The sequence below is a fragment of the Acanthopagrus latus genome, chromosome 17, assembly GCF_904848185.1.
Source record: "Acanthopagrus latus isolate v.2019 chromosome 17, fAcaLat1.1, whole genome shotgun sequence".
NCBI lineage: Eukaryota > Metazoa > Chordata > Actinopteri > Spariformes > Sparidae > Acanthopagrus > Acanthopagrus latus.
The window spans coordinates 18831892-18851426 of NC_051055.1; the positions used below are offsets into that span (position 1 = coordinate 18831892).

The 19535-nt window shown below is 46.6% G+C and overlaps 1 protein-coding gene across 8 annotated transcripts; it reads right to left on the minus strand.

The window, feature by feature from the left end:
- Window positions 1-1577: 1577 nt before the first annotated feature.
- On the minus strand, window positions 1578-17844 carry LOC119005927 (histone-lysine N-methyltransferase ASH1L-like). 8 transcript variants are annotated; one of them, XM_037074050.1, is made up of 14 exons: window positions 17173-17842; window positions 13503-14406; window positions 8508-12636; window positions 6775-7123; window positions 6418-6591; window positions 6232-6326; window positions 6079-6152; window positions 5931-5976; window positions 5787-5827; window positions 4897-4967; window positions 4617-4786; window positions 3964-4077; window positions 3729-3874; window positions 1578-3643 (listed from the first exon to the last, which is right to left on the minus strand). In XM_037074050.1, the coding sequence occupies exons 2-13, from the start codon at window positions 14193-14195 to the stop codon at window positions 3771-3773; spliced, it is 6060 nt and encodes a 2019-aa protein (XP_036929945.1). In that variant the 5' UTR covers window positions 14196-14406; window positions 17173-17842; the 3' UTR covers window positions 1578-3643; window positions 3729-3770. The 8 variants fall into 8 exon arrangements, 5 of the variants coding, with proteins under 5 accessions (XP_036929945.1, XP_036929944.1, XP_036929947.1 ...); XM_037074049.1 differs by having other exon boundaries at window positions 3986-4077; window positions 17173-17840; XR_005070617.1 differs by lacking the exon at window positions 1578-3643 and having other exon boundaries at window positions 3733-3874; window positions 3986-4077; window positions 4622-4786.
- Between the last annotated feature and the right edge of the window lie 1691 nt (window positions 17845-19535).

Sequence of the window (19535 nt, forward strand, 5' to 3'; positions counted from 1 at the left end):
GACTTTTACATTTTACCAAAGTAATACAATGTGAACAATGTCAATATATTATAATCTATAAGATTATGATATATTTGTATTATTGCACTCTTTTGAGAACCATTTATCTCTTAAATGTCCACTTTTATTAGCTCAGAAGAACAGCCTGTTGTCAGAGTTGTGACAATTAGGGCTCGGTACTGAACTTCGATACTTTTATGGCACTGACCAAACCTGCCTTGATGCCACTTGATGTTGAAAAATGTTGTGTCATTCAATACCAAATTTTCATACCTTGGGAAATCACCTCGCCAACCTCTGCAAGCTGATCGGAATGCAGCAAGCAAGCAATGCAAAGATCTAACAGTGCTGGTGATTGGCTGACTGGAAGCATGCAGGAAAAACACAAGGTCGTGCCCAGAGACGGAGAATACCACACTGTGGTAATTAGGTTTATATTGCATTGTGTTATGAAACTGCTGTAAAAGAGTCTGTAATAACAGCAGACGAAAGACTTTTACTGTAATGTTTCATGAAATATTTCGGATTTCTAAATGTGATGGATTGGGATCTGTATTGGAGTCAAGGTACTGGCACAGTTTTAAATAGTTTATATGGCTCAAGAATAAGGAGAATTGTCTTTACACATAAAGAAACATTTAGTCTTACAGTTTATGAGAAAATTAAATTTATTGATTGTAATCTGTATCTAAAGCTGTCACACAAATATTGTGGCGCAAAAAGCACAATATTTGCCTCCGGCTTGTAGTAGAGTAGAAGGATGGCATAGATGGATGAAATGGAAATACTTTAGACTTACTTTAGAGTACCTGAGTCACATTCAAACACTACAAAACACCTTGTGTAGGTGCAAGTGTGTAAGTGCTTGTGTCGTATTTGTAGCCTGTCTGCCCTCAGTAAACAGTATATACATTTATGTAAATATGTATAATTTATCTTACAACAATTATTGCTGCACATTTATTTCTAATACTTAATATCTGTTTTTTGAAGACTTTTCTTTTTATATAAGGGTGACCTTCACTTTTGCCATGGTAATATTTTGGTAAAAGTGAATATTATAGTAATATCATATGTGACTTCAGGTTACTTGTTTCAAAACTGTGAGCCATTATGGATAAATGTAGAGGAAACCTCCATCAGACAGAATAAATTAAAAGCAGGTATTTGTTGCTCTCTGAAACACGACAGGAAACAACCCACATGAGTCAGATTGCAAAAGGAAGTGAAATCTCACAATTCTTTCTTTCTTCTATAAAACACTTTCAACACCTCACTCCGTCCCTTTTAAGTCTGTAGAGAATACTTCTCTCACTTCTTTGTTCCGATCCACAGATCCCCGGATGCCCTCGGATGTTGTGAAGGGCAGAAAGAGGAGAATAAATCGCCGGCGTGAGCTGCAGCCCTCCCCCATCTTGTAACCGTGTTCCTTTGATAGCGTCCTCCATTGTGGGTCATTATGGAGGACAACACAGTGCGAGATATACAATCTAACACCACTAGATAGCACTGTTAGCTCGAACTGATTAAAATCACTGCAGTAACCTCCCCCGAACGACCGACACACCACAAGTCCGCAGGGTTTAGTACTAGTAGACATAAAATGCTTTTATTATTATGGTTATAGAGGCAAAGAGTTGGAGCTGACATTCTATGGCGTTAAGTTATAACTGTTTTTGATGTTTTGTTTTTCAGATGCACGTAGTCGGAGGCAACAGGCAAAGGTTACATGTCATGCAAACTAGATAAATAACTCTGTATGTGTACCTTTGCTATAAAGTTAATCATCCACTGGCAATAATGTAGTGCTCTTAGTTAAAAAAAGGAAAGAGGAAAAATATACATACAGTATGTAAACAATCAAAGAAATTGCACTTTCTTGGCTTTGTGTTATTAGAAGCCACACTACTGAAAGAGAGCAGAAGTTTAAACACTGGGAAAAAAAATTAAGTCACTGTCACTGATTGTCTGACCAATAAAAAAAACAAACAAACAAACAACGTACACTCGGCTAAAAAATAAGAGACAAAATTATGTCATTCTACAAAATAAAATCATATACAATCATAGTCAACTTGAAGGAGAAATGACTGGTATATTGGTCAGCTGTATAATCTGTTAAAAACATGTTAGTAAAATGAAAGATTTGATTATTAAGTTTATGTATAATCCCAATAGTATTGTCATGTATAATACTACTTTAACACGCTACTGCTGATAGAAGGAAAAACAGGTCTCTCTCTCCCTCTCCCTCCCTCCCTCCCTCTCTCTCTCTCTCTCTCTCTCTCTCTCTCTCTATGTACATTCACATGAAACTAAACGCTTATGGTTTCTCAGCCCGATGCTCCTAAGAAGAGAACAATCTACTCTGCAACTGTACAGAAACAAAAAAAAAAGACTTCCAATCCTCAAATATTCACAACTTTAAAAAACAAAAGGGAAAAAAAAACATAACAAAGGAAGTCCTTATATAGTCCTTATCAGAGGAGATATTGCTTTTAAAGACTGCATGAGTTCGCTTAGGTACGTACACGAGACAACATGGCACTTCTACAGAGCGTTTGGGGCAAATCAATTTCTTTTTCGTTCCCTTTCCTCCTCTGTCCTCCCCCCCCCCCACCCCGAGGACATTCTGATTGTCACAGCTCTGGAGCAAAGAGCGAAACATTCTCAAAGGCAGTCCGAAGTAAACAAAACACTTTTTTTTACCCCTCTCCCTCCCTTCCCCAGGAAGCAATACTGAAAATAGTCAACAATAAACATTCCTATCATGAATATATTCTGTCCATTTCTTAAGCAGACAGTACTCAAGCTGTCCTCTTTTTTTTTTTTCAAAAATAACTTCTTTCTTAAAACCTCATTAGAAATTCTCTTGCAGCGATGCCAAAATTCCTATCACTAAGCCCACCCCCCTCCCCTGCCTATTCACTGGTACATAGCAGACACTGTCTTGGTAAAGTGAAGAAAAACCCTAACACTGTCTCAACAGCTCGGAACTGGTTCACTTCTCCTCGTGTCATTTCCCAAAGGTGCAATGTGACTTTGAAAGCTTAACGATTAAATGAGGGTTCGATTTTGACCTAGTTAGGGCCCAGGCTACATTTGTGTTCCCTCGGGCAGTTATTGTGAACTCCTCGTCTCTTGGAAACTTCAGAGCCGAAATGCTGAGTACCGCACGTGTCCGCTTTTCAGTCTCCGCTGTCTTGTCTTAAGGTGCCGAAGTTAAGAGCCATCAAAGTGTATGTGTGTGTGTTTATAGTGTGTCCACTCAGCATACATACAGTCTTTAGTGTGCCTGTTCATCCAGCACTAGTGCAAATTCATTTCAGCTGGTCTGTTTCTTTCTTTCATGCGGGACAATCCATCTCCGTTTCTCTCATCCCTCGCCACTTGGACAAAAGATGTGTTGCCATGGTTTCATCCTTGGTGTGATGCCCTTCAGAGCGCTAGGTTCAACACACTCATCTGTCAGTGTGTGAGATGTCTTTCTTGCGTTTTCAGGCGCTAATATTCTCCAGCTCTCTTCTCCCTTTTGCTCGCTTGTTCTCTGTGGCACTGCTACTGTTAATAGCAGTGTTATGACATCAGTTCCCGTTCATCTGTCCAGTGGTGGGCCTGGTCCCTTCCTCAAGAGTGGTCCCACCTACACAAAGGCAAGATACGATCAATAAAAGCGCGCATGTACATCTTTGAGTCCCTCCTGTTTTAGTGTCCGATGCTCAGCTCACCTCTCTCTGTTAGCTTATGAATGCTGCAGGGTCAAAAGTAAATCATTCAGCCGTTTCCTCCTCTGTTCTCTGCTGCAGGCCTCTTCCTCCCCTCGTTTTTCTTCCTCTCCGTCCTCCTCCTCTGGTCTGCTCTGGGTTTTGGTGGGCTGTGGTGAAAAAGTATGCACAGCTAATTGCAAAAGCAGATTTTCATCCTTGCGGAAATTTGCATTCTTAAAAGGAAAGATCGTTTTACGTGGGTGCGTTTGTTCACTCACACAGGGGATGGCAGTGAGCGAGCTGGAGGTGTCCTGACTCTGATGGTGGGGGTCACTGCTGACAACCGTTACCTCCACCCCCACTGGCTGACCTGCGGGTCAGAGATCAAACAGTTTTCAGTATGTTAGTAAAGGCGCTGCAGGAGGGAATATAAACGGCATGTCATTTCTTTTACTGATTTATCTTTGATTGTTCCTTATTGATGTCCTTATTTTCCCTTGATTCCTATCTGCCATCAGTCAGGGAGGCTTTGATGGAAACTGTGTGGTTTCACTGCTAATGGGGAAAGTTGATGCCTGCTGGGTTTCTTGGACACCAAGAGTGGATGACAGAAATGGGGAAACATTTCTGCAGGCTGAAATTCTGTGGTTGGAAAACCACTTAGTTTGTGCTGCTGAGTATGATATGGAGAGACAAGCCAAATATGAGGACGACGGGCTGTAAGCAGAGCACACACACGCACACATACATGCACACGTAAAGTAAAAGACACAACACGGGACACCAGGAGAAATCTATACAGATGTACAGTCAAAATGAAAATGTATAGAGTTCAACCACATACACGTAGGTAAGCATACACAAACACCTACAGAAACAAAAACTAACACACACACTTGCTTCATGGACCTGACTTGATGTGGCTGTTGTCCCCATTGGCTTCATCACAGGACGGATGTGGCGCGTCGCCCTCCTCTCCCTCTGCGTCTCTCTCCCTCTCTATCCTCAGTCGGATCTGTCTGTCTCTCACCAGCTCCCAGTTCCTCACCAGGAACACGTGGTGTTTCACCACAAAGCTCCTGGCCCGGGCACACAGGGGGAAACATAAGCCATCCGCGCTGACATCAGTTCAGTACCAGCGCATTAAGTAGTTTGTCTTGAATAGTGCATCACCGTGTTCTTTCCATACCTCTCACTGCTGGTCAGAGGATCCATGTCGAGGTGAGGAAACAGGCTGGTGATGTCACTGGAGCTCTCCTCCTGTAAAATAGAAAGAAAACAGAGGGACACGAGCATGTTTTAACAGATGTAGGATTGAGCAGCGTTCTTTAGTGGAGGGAATCAACCTAAAAAGGATAGCTCACCCCAAAGTCAAACTTATTTTTATATTTTTCTTTTTTGTGACATTATTTATCCTTCTAGATCAGGAGTTTTACTGAAACGTGTATTGTATCCAGTGGTGAAAAAAGTAGTGAAAATCTGAAAGAAGTAAAGTTACAATAGTGAAATATTACTTAATTACAAGTAAAACTACTGGAATTAAAAAGTATTAGTTTGTCCTGGGTTGTCCTGCGATGAGCTGGCAACTCATTCAGGGTGTACCCTTGCCTTCGCCCATCGAGTAACCCTGCAACCCCTTGGGGTGATAAAAGTGGCAACATCCCTGCAACCCTAAAGGAAAAAGCGGAAAAAGAAAACGGAATGGTTAAGAAGTAACTGAGTAGATTACACAGTGTAACGCACACTTAAATACGAGTAATATTACAGACCTCATGGTGGATGAGAGGCAAGCTAACTAAACTAATTAATGTTACAGCTCAGTCCAGGAGGAAGACTGGTCACGCTTCCTTCTGGCAGGAGGAATCTTGAGTAACTGTGTCATAATTTCTGGACAGAAACACTGTTGTTGAGTCTTTGAATTTGATTTTTTTTTTTTGTCCCCTCTTGTTCCATTACATTCAAAAGAAGGCAGACATCTCTCAACACTACGGATGGATGAATAGCGGTACAGGCAAAAAGGAAAAATATATATATTTTTGATTTTGGGGTGAACCGTCCCTCGAAGCCACATGGACTCACCGCTGTCCTGAGAGAGGATGAAGTCCTCTCCTTCAGCCGGCCTAAGTGAAACAGAGAGAGAGAGAAAGGGACACAGTATATAAGAGTATTGATCTGATCCATCAACTAAACCTTAAGACAACACATCCCATTCTGACAACTCACAGTAGCGCCGCTTCCTCTTCAGGGGGACAGCAGGCTGCCTCTGAAGCTGCAGCAACACAGCATGAGAGTTAACATGTGCCTCCATCACTTTAATCCTCAAAGATGCTTCAGCTCGATCCTGATTCTGCGTTATCGGGCTCTACCATACCTGATTGTGCTGCCACAGCCACATAACATCATAAGGTAACTGGAAATGAATCCTCTTCAGCCGCAGGTACTTCCCTGGAGGAAACAAAGGGAGTTCGGATGAGCTACTGCAGCTACAACAAATTACAGCTGCATCGTGTTCTTATTTACTCACCAACATGCATGGGAGCAGGTAAAAGGCTGTATTCACGCTCCTCTGGTGTGTACTCCAAACTCTCTCTGCACTGCTGGGCTTGGGAGGAGGGGGGACTGGGAGAGAAACACATTAAATACATAAACAGGGAAAAAAAAATGATAACAGGAACAATGTTTTAACAGTTTGTTTATGACTCCAACTCACTCTGTGGTTTTGTAATCATCAGAGTAAAGTCCTGCCCTCAGAAAGTTCTTCCTGGGAGGACCATCTGCTCGCTCCTCTCTTTGGATGGTAACTGGTTGGGAAGGAGCCTGGTCAGCATCTGATTGGCTAAAACATTCAGTGGGGGTGTCACCCTCGGGTTTATCCTCGGCGACGCTAAAAGGAAAGCATGAAGAGAGAGAGATAGAACGATAGAGAGGAAAAAGAGAAAGAGAGAAAAGGCACTGGTTTAGCACACAGTGCTGAAAACGATGGGTTAATATAGCAATAGTGAGTGGTTGTATTGAATTTTCAAGTCAACCAGCTCAGGTACTTCATAACACAGCTGTGAGCGTTTACCTCTGATGACAAGGAGAGTCACCATGTTTTCTCTTCCGTCCTCTCTTCCTCCTGGCCTGCAGCTCAAAATCTGTCACCTGCTGCGCTGTGTCGCCTCCTCGATCTCTCTCTGGCCCTCTCTCCTCTTTTCTCCCTCCCACTTCTCTCCCATCTCTGTTGTGGCCGTGTCCTGGCAAGAGGTCAGGCGATGACATGGAGGGAGCTGCAGATGAGTGCGCGGGGGAGGATACGGTGGTGGGCAGTGGGTGCTTTCTGGGCCGCCCTGGCCTCCTTTTGTTTTTCCCTGCCACACTGTCTGACGTTGGCACACTTTTCTGCAGCCCCAGGCTTCTCGAGTCACCTTGTAAACCTGCAGTCATTGAAATAGAAAAGGGGGGGGGCAGGAGGGAAGGGTGGGGTGTAAGTGGCAGAGAGGAAATGAGACAGATGTGGATCAGCGATTGAGCCAGCAGGAGGTGTGAGGTGAGGCTAGTCTAGGCTGAGTCATGCGGGGCCACAGATTAGGTGAGTCACAACATTTCCTCTGACCAGATCACTTCTGGGAAATGCATTAAGAAGTGATTTATGTACACAAACTCAGACAGCAAAAAAACACAAGAACGGAGACAAACACTGCAGAATGCATGCGTTTTAATATGAGCATGCACACGTGGAGCACAATCCCAAAAAGCTGAGCTGAGAGAGAAAAAAGTGTGTGCTCGTGCTAGCGTGCTGTACTTCAAAACACATGTGTGTTCAGTTAGATGATGAACCCTTGTCAAATGTATTCTACCTTTTTCAATAACAACATTTTCCACTCACAAGCTCTCGTTGCCCCCATTCTGACCTTCCCCACTATTCCTTCATCAATCACTCCTGAGGTCATTTATCTTTTTGTTCCATTTTCCGCAGTACCCGACAAGACTGGCCACTCTTTTCCTTATTTGATTTTTCCAAGTCAAATAGGCCCCGTTGGCCAGCAGTGAGGGATAGGCCAGGCTTTAAATAGCCGATCTGGCGGTTAACTAATGACTGTGTTCACTGGGTATAGCCCCGGCCTGCAACTGCGTGCGGTTCACTGCAGACCGGGAAGATTTCAAAGATTTTCTGGAAGGACTCCCATCAAGATGCTGCCCTCTTGCTATAACACTTTTTAAGAATTCCAACAGAGAGCAGAGAGTGGTTGCGTGTGTGTGTGTGTCGGGGGGGTTGGTGTTCAGCACGTCCCCTTCACAGCAGAGGGAGTCTGAAATTGGCTATAAAAAGAAACGGAGTCTGATTTCCTCTCAAACACCCTCCAGGCTTTGATGTGTGGCTCAACAACACCTGAGAAAAAGCAGTGCTGCCACTATATTGGGCAAACTATTGGTCTCATCTCCACATTCTGCAAACATAAAAATCTGTCACGCTGTGCATTTTGAAGAGACTCTTGGCATAAAATCACTCAGCAAGCTGTCAGGATCTGGGTGCTATTCATGGATTTAAAATGACAAGCTCAGTTGATGTTCTAAATTACTGTCCGTACTCGATGTATTCATATTTTATGCCAATGAAATAATAACATAATACAACTATGCATTCACACAATTCAAGAGGCAATATTAACAATGGAGATTTTTGAAGCACAGACAGCTCCCAGCCAGAGACATACTAACACTGTAGTATGTCCAAGTGTTTGCACCACCTTGGCATCAAACAGAAGCACATGCATGTCAGCGCTCTATTTATAGATGAAATCGTTCAAGCATCCTCACCTGCTTCTCTCCTCTCTGTCCAAGCTGGCTCATCTCTCCTCCATGACCTGTCTCCACTTCCTGGATTCCTCCCGGCCAATCTGCTCCTCAGACCCCTCCCCCCTGTTGCCATGGCAGCAGATGTGAACAGGTTGGTGTGCGTTGGGGATGGCGACGTTCTATACAACTGTGACTCTTGAGCGGACTCGTCGTCGTCGTCCTCTCCGTCTGATGCAATCATTCGGCCTGTGCGTTGCTCCCCGGTGAAGCTTCTCCAGCTGGGGTTTGAGTTCCCAAATCCTGTCCCTCCCATGCCACCAAATTTTGTCCAGCTCTGGCCCAGTCCGCCCCAGCCTCCACCGAATGACGACAGGTGAGAGGAGCCCAGCCCCAGCGATGTGAGGGATGTGTGTTTGTACCTCTCTGCTGAGGATGATGATGACGTGGCGGCAGCAGTGGAGGAGAAGGACTCATTTCCGTTCTCACATAACCAAGGTGATTCTTTAGACAGCATACTCCCCATTCCTCTTGCCCCTTTCCTTCCTCCTTCTCCTTGGCCCAAAATGAACCCTGACCTTGACTTTGAACTGGCCAACCCCTCTCTCTCCATCCCGTCTTCCTCCTCGTCCTCGTGCAACTCCTCCTCGTCATCCATATCTTGCTCGCAGTGCCTGTGGCGGTGTTTATGCTTGTGTTTGTGTTCGCTCCTCCCACAGCCACACGAGAGGCTGGATGTGAACCCTGAGCTGAGGTGTGAGCCTCCTACTCCACTGCTTCCTCCACCTATGTCTCCCTCCACATCTCCTCCCAAAGCTCCTTCCCTCAGCAACCTGCTCCTCCGCCTGTGGAACCTGGCGGGGTTGAGGAGAAAGTGGGCATGATGGGACTGATGGGGAGCATACTGGTGCGGGGAGGGAAGAGGGTAGGAGCTGGGGAGGTGGTGGTAAAGTGTTGTGGCCGGGGGGTAGCTGCTGTAAAATCCCATATTTTCAATGGTCTCCTGAAACTTTGATGGGCAGCTACATTGCCTGCGGTCTGGCTTCCTGTTACAATGCACAGCCTGGCAGGGGTAGAAGGGCTGCGGGGAGTAGGAGGTATTAGCAGAGTAAGGTGAAGGGTGAGGTGAGTAGAAGCCATTCAGATTGATCCTGAAGATGTTGGAGCGGTGCGAATGGGAGGAGGAGTGATGGCGCCTTCCTCCAGCTGCGTTCCCACTCCCATCAAAGCCTTGTCCCAGTCCTGTCCTCGCCCAACCTCGCCGTCCAATATGGACCTCGCTGAACTGACTGATCAGGTCTTCTAGCTCAGCCAGAAACTCTGGATCCTGCATGTGCAGCTGCTGGTGCTTCTTTTTGTGTTTATTTTTCTGTCGCTTCAGTGCATTGTGCCCAAGGCAAGGGTAGTAATCTGAATGAGTGCACTTGTTGTGTCCTGGGCACGGGCATGGGCACATGCAAGTACAGGAGGAGGAACAGTCGTAATCCCTCCGCCTGTGCCTGTGTCTGTCTCGGTGCCGCTCCACAGATGCTGAGTTGGTGATGGGGTTTGCATGTCTGGGCATGTGAGACAGGGGTGAGGAGACAGGAGAGGGACGGTCGATAAGAGAGGAAGGGTGCCTTTGAGCTCCCAGCATCACTCCTGACCCCTGACCCAACCTAAGCATGCCTCGAGCGCCCCGAATCTCCCCTCGCTCAGAAACGCTGTTGTTATCTGTTCCAATCCCGCTATCGCTAGGCAGTGTCTCTTCACTGTGTGATTCGCTCCTGGGTGAGGGTGTGGCCTCTTTCAGGTGGCCGGGGGAGCCGGGAGCGTGATGCAGTGGAGGAGTAGGGCAGGAGAGCTTACATGACGACTGGTGAAAGGGGAAGTGATGCCTTCCCTGACACGGACAACTCTTCTTCACAAAGGGAGAGAGGGATGAGGAGGAGGGAGGACGCGGGGAGGTACAGGAGGATGACGGGGAGGGGAGGGAGAAGGGGTGAGGAAAAAGTAGGGAGGTTGTTGGTTCTGTGAGGCTGCCTTCGCTGTAAGGGCTCTGGGCCCCGCTGGAGTGGGTGAGAGAAGGGGAGGGGAATGGGTGAGAGGGAGGAGGCTGGGGCTGGTTGGAGAAGAGAGATGTTTCAGAGGGGTTGGTAAACAGTGACGACTGAGAGGAGTTCTGGGAGCTGGTTTGGACTGTCGGAGCAGTCTGGGTTTTAGGCTTGCGTCCTCGCCTCTTTCCCATGTAGATGGTCCCTCTCTTGCTCACATTGATCTGAGGGCCCAGGGTACTCCCAAAGGACGAGGACAGGGCCGAAAGCGTTTGTACTGTTGTCGTCTCTATTGATTTACACATTCTCAAAGAGGTCTCACCATCTGCTGCCTGGCTAGCCCGTCCATCCTTCCCTACATACCCAGACAGAATTACCTTTTGGAGTCTCCTCTTCTTTCTTTTCTTCATCTCATTAATCAGCCTCCTGATCTTTAGCTGCCTGCCCTTCTCAGGAGGATGACATCTGTCCGTTTCTTCAGTGCGATTCAGTGCATCTCCGCTCTGGTCTTCGGGGAGGGGTCGTTTGGGAGGACGGCCACGCTTCTTGGGGCTGGGTTTAAACTGAGCAGCACTTTGCAGGATTGGACTTGGCTCCAGCACGGGCGCTTTCTTAATTCTGTCACACCCCAGAAGAGGCACCTCAGCTGGGATGGCATTTGGTGAAAGTCTAGGGAGAGGTTCATCTACACTAGAGCTGTGGGATTTAGGGCGGCCCCTTTTTCGGGCAGGGGTGATGGCGCATCTGGAAACAGGGGGGCTTGGATCTGATGTGGGGTGATTCTGCTTGGGAGATGAAGGTTTGGTTGCAGAAGAGACGGAGGAGGAGCCGCTGGTTAAGCAGCTAGAGGGAGCTGGGTGTGATTCATCAGTCTGCTGAATTGTGGCCTTGGCAGGAAGTGATGTTTTTGGGTTCTGGGGAAAATTTAGCGAAGGATTATGTTGGGAATCTGAAGGGGCTTCCTGATTTTCCGCTCTCTGAGCTCTGTGCACCAGCTTGGTCCAGCTGGGCCGTCTGGCTTTACGTTTCTTCAGCGGGCGGCTGTCCTGCTCTTGGGGGGAAGAAGGGGGGGAAACAGGGGCACGGGCAGAAGGAGTGGGCAGAGAGGGAGGAGCAGAAGAAGAGGGGTGGCTTGGAGGCACAGTTGAATGTCTTGAGACGTCCTGTTCTTTTGATTTACTGGTATCACCTGTTGCAGGCTCAGCTTGTTTAACTGGCTTGCAACCGTCATCTGTCTTGTCTATCTCATCTGCTCTGCATGGATTCACTACTTTGCTGGTTTTATCTAGTTTGCCACCATCAACTGTTTCACCACATTTTGCATTATTATCCTCTGTCCTCTGCCTGTCTGGGCTGAGTTTGTCCCTCTTTTTCTCAGTCTTTCCTCTTTCAGTCTTCAGCTCATCCCTCCATATATCATCAGTCTTACGTCTTTCATCCTTTTCTTTACCGTGTCTTGATTTTCCATCCTTCCCTTTCTTTTTCTTCTTCTTCCCTTCCTCCTTCCTGCTCTCACTCTTTGCTCTTTCAGCCTCCAGTCTATCCCGCTTTGACTTTTTGTCTCTCCGTTTCTCTTTCTCCACTTTCCTTTCTTTCTCTCTCTTTTTCTCTAGATCCTGATCTTGGGACTGGGCAGAGGAGAGATCCGCAGTAGGGGAGGACTGTGGTTTAGAGTTGACTGCGAGAGAGGAAGGAGAGTCTGGCCTGCCCTTATTGGACAGTTCTTTGTGGGAGCTGGAGGAGACTGGAGGTCTCGTTGAGGAGTCCACAGAAGAAACAGAAGAGCTGCTGTGTTTTCCAACCTTGACTTTTGATGAGGTGGAAGTGCCAATGATGTCGGCGGAGCCTTTCCCATTCGATATTCCCTTCTGTTTTGCCGTCTGTACCAAACCATTGTGTTTCTTGGAGGTCTTTCCTTCAGTCCTGGCTTCTGAAGCAGACAGGGCTTGGATGCACTGCGTGGAAAGAGTAGATGAAGCTGTCCGGTCTGTTGTGGGCGAACACGATTTGTGTCCTGCAGGGACAGGCTGGCCATTAACACTCGTTACCTTCTCTTTCTTCACCCTCTCCGATGAGCCATTTGAATTCACCTCTGGCTTATCGGCCAGCTTGATAGGAACCTGGGGAAGGCAAAAATGGAATCTCTGTCAGAGACAACAACGGTTGCGACATCCATTAGTTTGTTGTTGACAATAACAGTGAAGGACAATGCGAAAGAGACAATAACTGAAATGCTTTTGTTTTTGTCTGCCCATTAAAAGAGAGAGTGAGGGCAAAATGACTCAATCAGGCAGAGAAAAGGGGGCATACTGAGGAGGAGAAGAGAGTGAGGTGATGGAAACAGGAACGGGGTTGACACAGAAAGGAGAAATACAAAGGCAGAGAAAGAGAGAGGAAGGGAGTGGGACAGGGACAGAAGGGGGAGTGAAAGATAAATGAGAGCAGGTAGAGAAAAGAGGGGAAGTAAAAATAGAAGAGAGGGACAGATATAGAGAGCCAGGCAGAGACGGGCAAAGAGAGAGAGAAAGCTGTGCGATTGGTAGCTATAAATTGCCACTAATACAGATGAGAAGGCTTGACATTTCGTACTTGTCCTGTAATTTTGGTATGCTGCAGCTTGAGCGGCGTTAGCACGGCTAAAGCAATAAGCTTCCCCTCAGGCGATTGTCATAGGGACTGATGGACCAATGTCTGTAATAGCTCCAAGTGGTTGCCGTGCTGTTGTCCTATTTATAGGTCTGTTTATTTAAATGGGCTGCTTAGGTTTCAGTATCGAGACAATAGCTCATTTGACCTTATTACATCTGAGCACAAAGCTGGGTGATTTTGCACCAGAGAAGCCTGTCTGGGGGTTTACGGTGTACAGTATGTTCCATGTAACTCTTGGCTTGTTTTCCCATTTTAAGCTAATTTACACTAATAGCAGTACTGGCAGCTGGAATGAGGGAATCTGTACATGTGTGAAGGCAAATTGTCCTTAACTCACCTGTTTGGCTGACTTGGTCCCTTGGCTGGTTATGGCAGGGACTGAGGCTGGGCTGGAAGCTGTCGTAAATGTCGATGATAAGGACAGTGGCTGCGATGACGAGGATGATGATGACGGCGATGATAATGATGATGATGCGAGTGGCGGTGAAGCAGCAGCAGATGCAGTTTGTTTGGATGTGGTCTGGACAGCATCCAAGCCTGAGCAATGATCTCTGGTTGCCTCGTCTGGAGCCGAGCTGGTTTTGCTCTGCTGCTGGCCCACTCCTCCTCCTTCGCCATCCCCCCTCGCCAGTGCCCCCCTGCCTTGCCTCTGATAGGTCCTGATGGTGGGCTTGCACACGTAGCTCTCCAAGATCTTAGGGGGTTTCTTGGTGCGTTTGGCCTGCAGTCCGATGCGGAGTCGTACATTCCCCTCAGGGCAGCTCGTCTCTCTGCCGGAGATCTGAAGCTGTTGCTGCCCCGCGCTTCCACAGCGCCCCTCGATGAGCAGCTCCAGCACTGCCCCCTTGTCTCCTTCTCTCTTTCTCCCTGCTCCCCTTTTCTCCTCCTCCTTTTCCCCTACATGCCCATTCTCCCCCTCACCTCTCCTCTTTTTCTCTGCCACTTCCTGCCCAGAGTCTTCAGGTGCGGAGGTGGGGTCCAGAGTGGAGTTTGTGGTTGGAGGGGTTCCCCCCTTCACTCTCTGGTCCATCAGAGAAGTCAGGGGGGAGAAGTTGCACGCTGTGGGGTTTCCAGTATAACACTTTTAAATGACCTAGATGGGGTTAGAGGGGTCAAAGGCAAAGAGTAGAGTGCAGGTGAAGGTCGAGAGATTTCCACAACAATATCCAGAATAGGTCCAAGGAGAGTCAGGCTCCTTCATCCAGCGAAGGCAGATCTCTCTCTTGTCCTTTTGGCTTCAGCTGAAGAGGAATAAGTTTAAGGCAGAGAGAGAAAGGAAAAGAAAAGACAGACAGAAAGATACAGAGGCCAGCGATTAGTCATTTCAGTGAGCTCAGATGCTGAGTAGCAGCAGTACAGGAATTGAGGGGAAAGTCCCCTTCCTGTAAGCAGCTGTGGAGAGGTGCTAAAGTCTATGTCCACAGAGATGATCTCATCATACAGAAAACCCAGGGGGCCAATCAACGCCGCCGATTCCCAGAATGTCGACGTTAACTGGAAGAGAGACCGACTCACATTCTTTAAAAACAGCTTCAGCTAGTTCTCTCTGACAATCTGTAAATAACTGCCGCTCTAAGAGACGGCAAACCTTCCCTAAACCTCTTCGCTTCTACTCATGTCTTTATCCGTACTCTCCCCCCAAAATCAATATATCAATCAATCAGCTCCGGACTAATTCAAACACTTGATCCAGTCTCCTCCCCTCCTTTCCCCACTGTCTTTGCGCCTTCTGTTCTCAGCTACTCCCACAAGCACGTCTCCTCACCCTTCCCTCTGCTGTACTTTCTTTTCTCTCCAAAACTCCCCTTTTCATGTTTGGCAGAAAAGCTTTTGCATGCATTCTCTATTAGTCCCATCCACCCTCTCTCCCTCTCCCTCTCTCTCCCTCTGTAGACCACACAGTAAAACGGTCAAACTCATACACTGTATCCATGTTAATCAGAACCATATTTCCTCCTCCACTCCGTTCTTTTCCTCCTCTTCAGCCTAAATCCCTCCATTCACGGTCCGACCAGTCCCCTCCTCCCCTTTCAGTAGTGGTAACACAAATCCGTAGGAAAGGGTAAAACTTATTTTTGGAAAGGAGTGCAAATTCCTCCTCCTCCCATTGCTTCCTCTAAGTCAAGTAAGCTTTTCATTGACCCCATTGTAAATTGACTTTTAATGTGACATTACAGCAAGTAACACACCCTAAAATAACATTCCCCTTCACCAGGAAAAAAAAACTTTCACTCTCCTTTGCACTGTGCTCAGCCCGGTTTTTATTAACGTACCGAAGGGAAGTAGCATCTTCTGTCATGCTTCCTTCATTATACTCCCTCTCTCATTAAGGGAGACACTCATCCATTTTCTAATAAAACACACCCTGCCGAGCATTCTTGCAGCTCTCTCCTGAGAGCCCCTTGCGAAATAGCTCTTCTGTCTCTCGACGCACCGAGCTGCCCCCCTTAAACCTACGAGAGCATCTCAGATAATGTTTTCATTTAAGAGCTCAGTGGGCTATCTCTCCTGCCTCTTGGTCACTCCACACCCAAACTCTTTCCCTTGAATCATACTGAGCTCAAATCAACATCTGTTCCAGTAACTGCTGTTATGTAACAGTTTTGGAGACTATTTTTCAAGGCCGAGCCTCCTTACAATAAAGTGAAAAATGGGCCTAGAAATGGACAGTGGCCCTCTCGAAGAAGTGCGGCCACTTTTTTTGTGACCTTGATGGCAGATGAAGAGTGAGCACAGGCACGAGTCGCATGAGTGACGCGGGTGTAGTGCGAAGTGACTACAAGGGGATAAGAGTGGCAGGTTTTCAAACTTCAAAAAAAAAAAAAAAGGCCAGGCCCATTCAACATCAGTCAAAGTGCGTACTAATAGCTTTTTATACTCTCCAGAGCTATACCTCTCCAACATAACTCAAAATTATTCCAACATTAGACCAGAAGCTATTTCCAGTGACAGGATGATGGGTGGACTTGACACCACAGTCAGTGTGGTTCCTCGGCAGCGCTGAGGCGACGATTAAATCACGATAATGGCCCACCATCTTTCCAGCCATCATCACCATCCCATGACGGTGTTATCATCAATAACTACAACACCATTATCGTCTGCCTGACAACAGCAGGAGCGCCGGCAGCCCAGCTGGAAACGAGGGCTGCTTGTGATGTGATGGCATCTCAAACATATTGAACCATGAAGCCTCACACAGAGGGAAGTTTCTCACGTGAGTCTCCCTCCTCCTCCTCACACACAGACACACACACACACACACACATGCACGCACGCACTTTCGCCTAGTTAGTGAATAAGAAGTGTGTCGGTCGTACATTGTGTACCCAGGTCGCAGCTGCGTAGGCTGACTGATGTTGCTACTGTAGATACAGTACGGGCAGTTGGGGGTGTTACCGCACTGGAGCAACCTATCACTGGTTTACTGAGGACGTCAACAGGGGCTTCCTTCTCCATAATGACTTTGCGCACCTCTGAAAATCACTATCCGCCTGCCTGCTGTCGCACTTACAAAATGATACACACATGCACGTGTTGTTGTTGTCGTCACTCCTATCTCCCCTGATCGAATAATAAAACGCACATTTAGGCGTCCGAAATCGCGCACGCCGCCGCCGCGCACTGAAACTCAACATGGAAGTGGGGTGCTACGTAGCATCAAAATGTGCTCGCTGGTGCTGTTTGTGATGTGGATTAGTCCCGAGCCACCTTCTTTTCTTTTTTTTTTTTTTCTTTTTTTTTTTTCCTCTCCCCCTCCTCGCTCCTGTCTGTCCTCTGCCAGCCCTTCTGCTGGTGTCAGCAACATTGAAATAAGAAATATCACCATGCGAGGAGAGAAACGTACTCAGCAACAAGGGATAAAATTAGCCCAAAGCGGATGCACTCAAAAAAATCCCCACTAACCCTCCTGTGCCGCCGCCGTGAGCTCGCTGATGATGACAGGCCTGCACACATTAATAGAGACTGCCATGAAAATCTGTAATAAGGCTACGTAGGCTACTTACCCGAGAGCGCGTCCCGGAGCCAACTGCGTTGAGGCAGGAGGTGAAGGTGTTGCTGTCCGGCTCTCCCCTTCGCACCAACAGCAATCCGGAGCCTTTGGTGCATTAGATGTTGCTTTGATTACATAACTAAGGCCAGCGGAGGTTAAAACACCTCCTAAAACCGAGTTTCAGTCTCATCGGAGCGCGGAGCCGACTGTGCAACAACATTGGCGCGGGTGTTTTCATAATCATACAGTCGACAGATCTCCGTCGGCGCGTCTCCGCAGCTAGGTGGCGGACTGGTTACGCTGGATTCTTATTTCGCCTCACTTCTTCTCTTCGGGGAAAGTTACATCTCGCCTCCCGCCTGTAATAATGGCTCGGATTGTTCGCCCCCTCGTTTGCATACAAGCCCGTTAACGTGTCAGCGCGAGGCGCGGAGGGCTGCCTGTGTGCGTTACGGGCTGACAGCGCGCGGAGGGGTTGGTGGATGTGCGGGAATGCAATTGCGTGGCCATTTTCATGTGGCCAGAGGAGGAGATAAAACGGCGAACACAGCACAGGATCTCATTGCGGTTCATAATAGGCGATCGGGGAGGGCTATTTAGACGCTTAATAAAATGGCGACGACTTGGCTAAAGTAGGCTGCTGGTCGGGTTTGAGGAGCGGCGCAAAAGTTGCATCGCGTAATGAAATATGGGATTCAGCTTACGGCAGAGGAGGGAGGGAGGAGAAGGCAGGCTGGGCTACGAGCACTTATTAAAAAGTTAATATGGGAGAGTTGTTTATCATGCATCATTTAAACAGGGGATATTGATCCAAAAACTACAAGCAGTGTTTTTTATCCCGGAGTACAACAGGAAGCACACTAACAAACACAACAAACTACTACACCTATTTGTAATATACAGGCATATTGTAAACATCAAACATTGACTTAAAATTTAAGTAATAACTGATAATAATGAAGTAATAATAATAATAATATAGCCATCACATTTTAAATCTACTTTTGTATGTTTGGTTTTTTTTTAATTGTTTTTATTTTTGCAGTAACACCATCATTATTATTTTAAGAATCGAGAATATTGTCACATTAACAATATTTTTTTTGTATTGAGGTGTGCACACAGGGTTGGAACAGCCAACTGTGGGGACTCAGGGATAAAGAGAGGCTTCAGGCCCCCCACAGGCCCCCTGATCCTCCTGCTCTCTGCTCTCTGTGCACTGTGAACTGTGAACTCTCGAACCTCCCAACACCTCCAGTATCATCCACACTACAGACTACATGGATCAGCTGTAGGCCTACACAGCAGACAGTCAGCACAGTTTCCCTTGTATTTGCTATGTTCAACAGTTTTTGGTAATTAACTGTGAAAAACAGTTTTATGTACCAGTAAAATATAAGGATAATATCACCTCGTTTTTAACACTAGATTTAGGTTATGTCAATAAGACAAAACATCAGGAGCTGATAATGATGAAGGACTTCTCATGAGGCCCTCTGAATTTTTAATGAGGTATCGGCATGTGGCAATGAATTACTGTAATTTGCAAATGACACATATTGAACGAAGGGCCAGGACCTGTTGATAGTCAATCTGGCGTCGACACTTGACACAAGCACAGTTTCCTGCCTGCAGCTTTAACACCCACTTACTTGTTTCAGTAGCACAGGGAGTTTGTTGCACTGATAAGTAGAACCAGAGGACATGAACTTCTTTGTGCCTTGTGTGGTATTAAATTCTTCAGTAAATATCCAATTTATTATCAGGCTTATCGTCTCAGTTTTTATGCTTTTGCTCATAATGTTGCTTGCTTGTTGAAAGAACTGTGTTTTTATGCTGTTGTTCCCTGCCTTGCCAAATTTTTAATGAGTGAAAGTTGAAAGTTGATGGCCAGATTAACTGTTTTCAAATGTATCCGGGCCCGTGTGGCTCACCACAAACACTAAAGTCCCCATCAAAAAAGGGTATACAGAGATCCATAAACCAAACTCCTATTCCTGCATAGAAGTACTCGTGGTGGATCCAGGTTATCTGTGTGATTAACAGTTTAAATTATTTTTAATTAAACACAACTTTTTTGAAATATACCCCATGTTGGGATCACCAAAACATGAAAGGAAAGAAAGGCTCTACACACCAAGGTACATTATATTTAATATAATGAAAGCTTAATGACTGAAAGCTTGGCTTCTAAATTAAACACCTGCCTTGGAACTGAGTGTGCAGAGTTTTTCTTCCTCAAGCATAATTGCACTAAAATAACTAAGGTCACATCAGGTAATAATGCAGGGCAACCTTACACCTTACACCTACACCTCAGGGGTGAATATTCCTCAAACAGTTTGTAATAAAATGGGGGGGGGGGGGGGGGGGGGG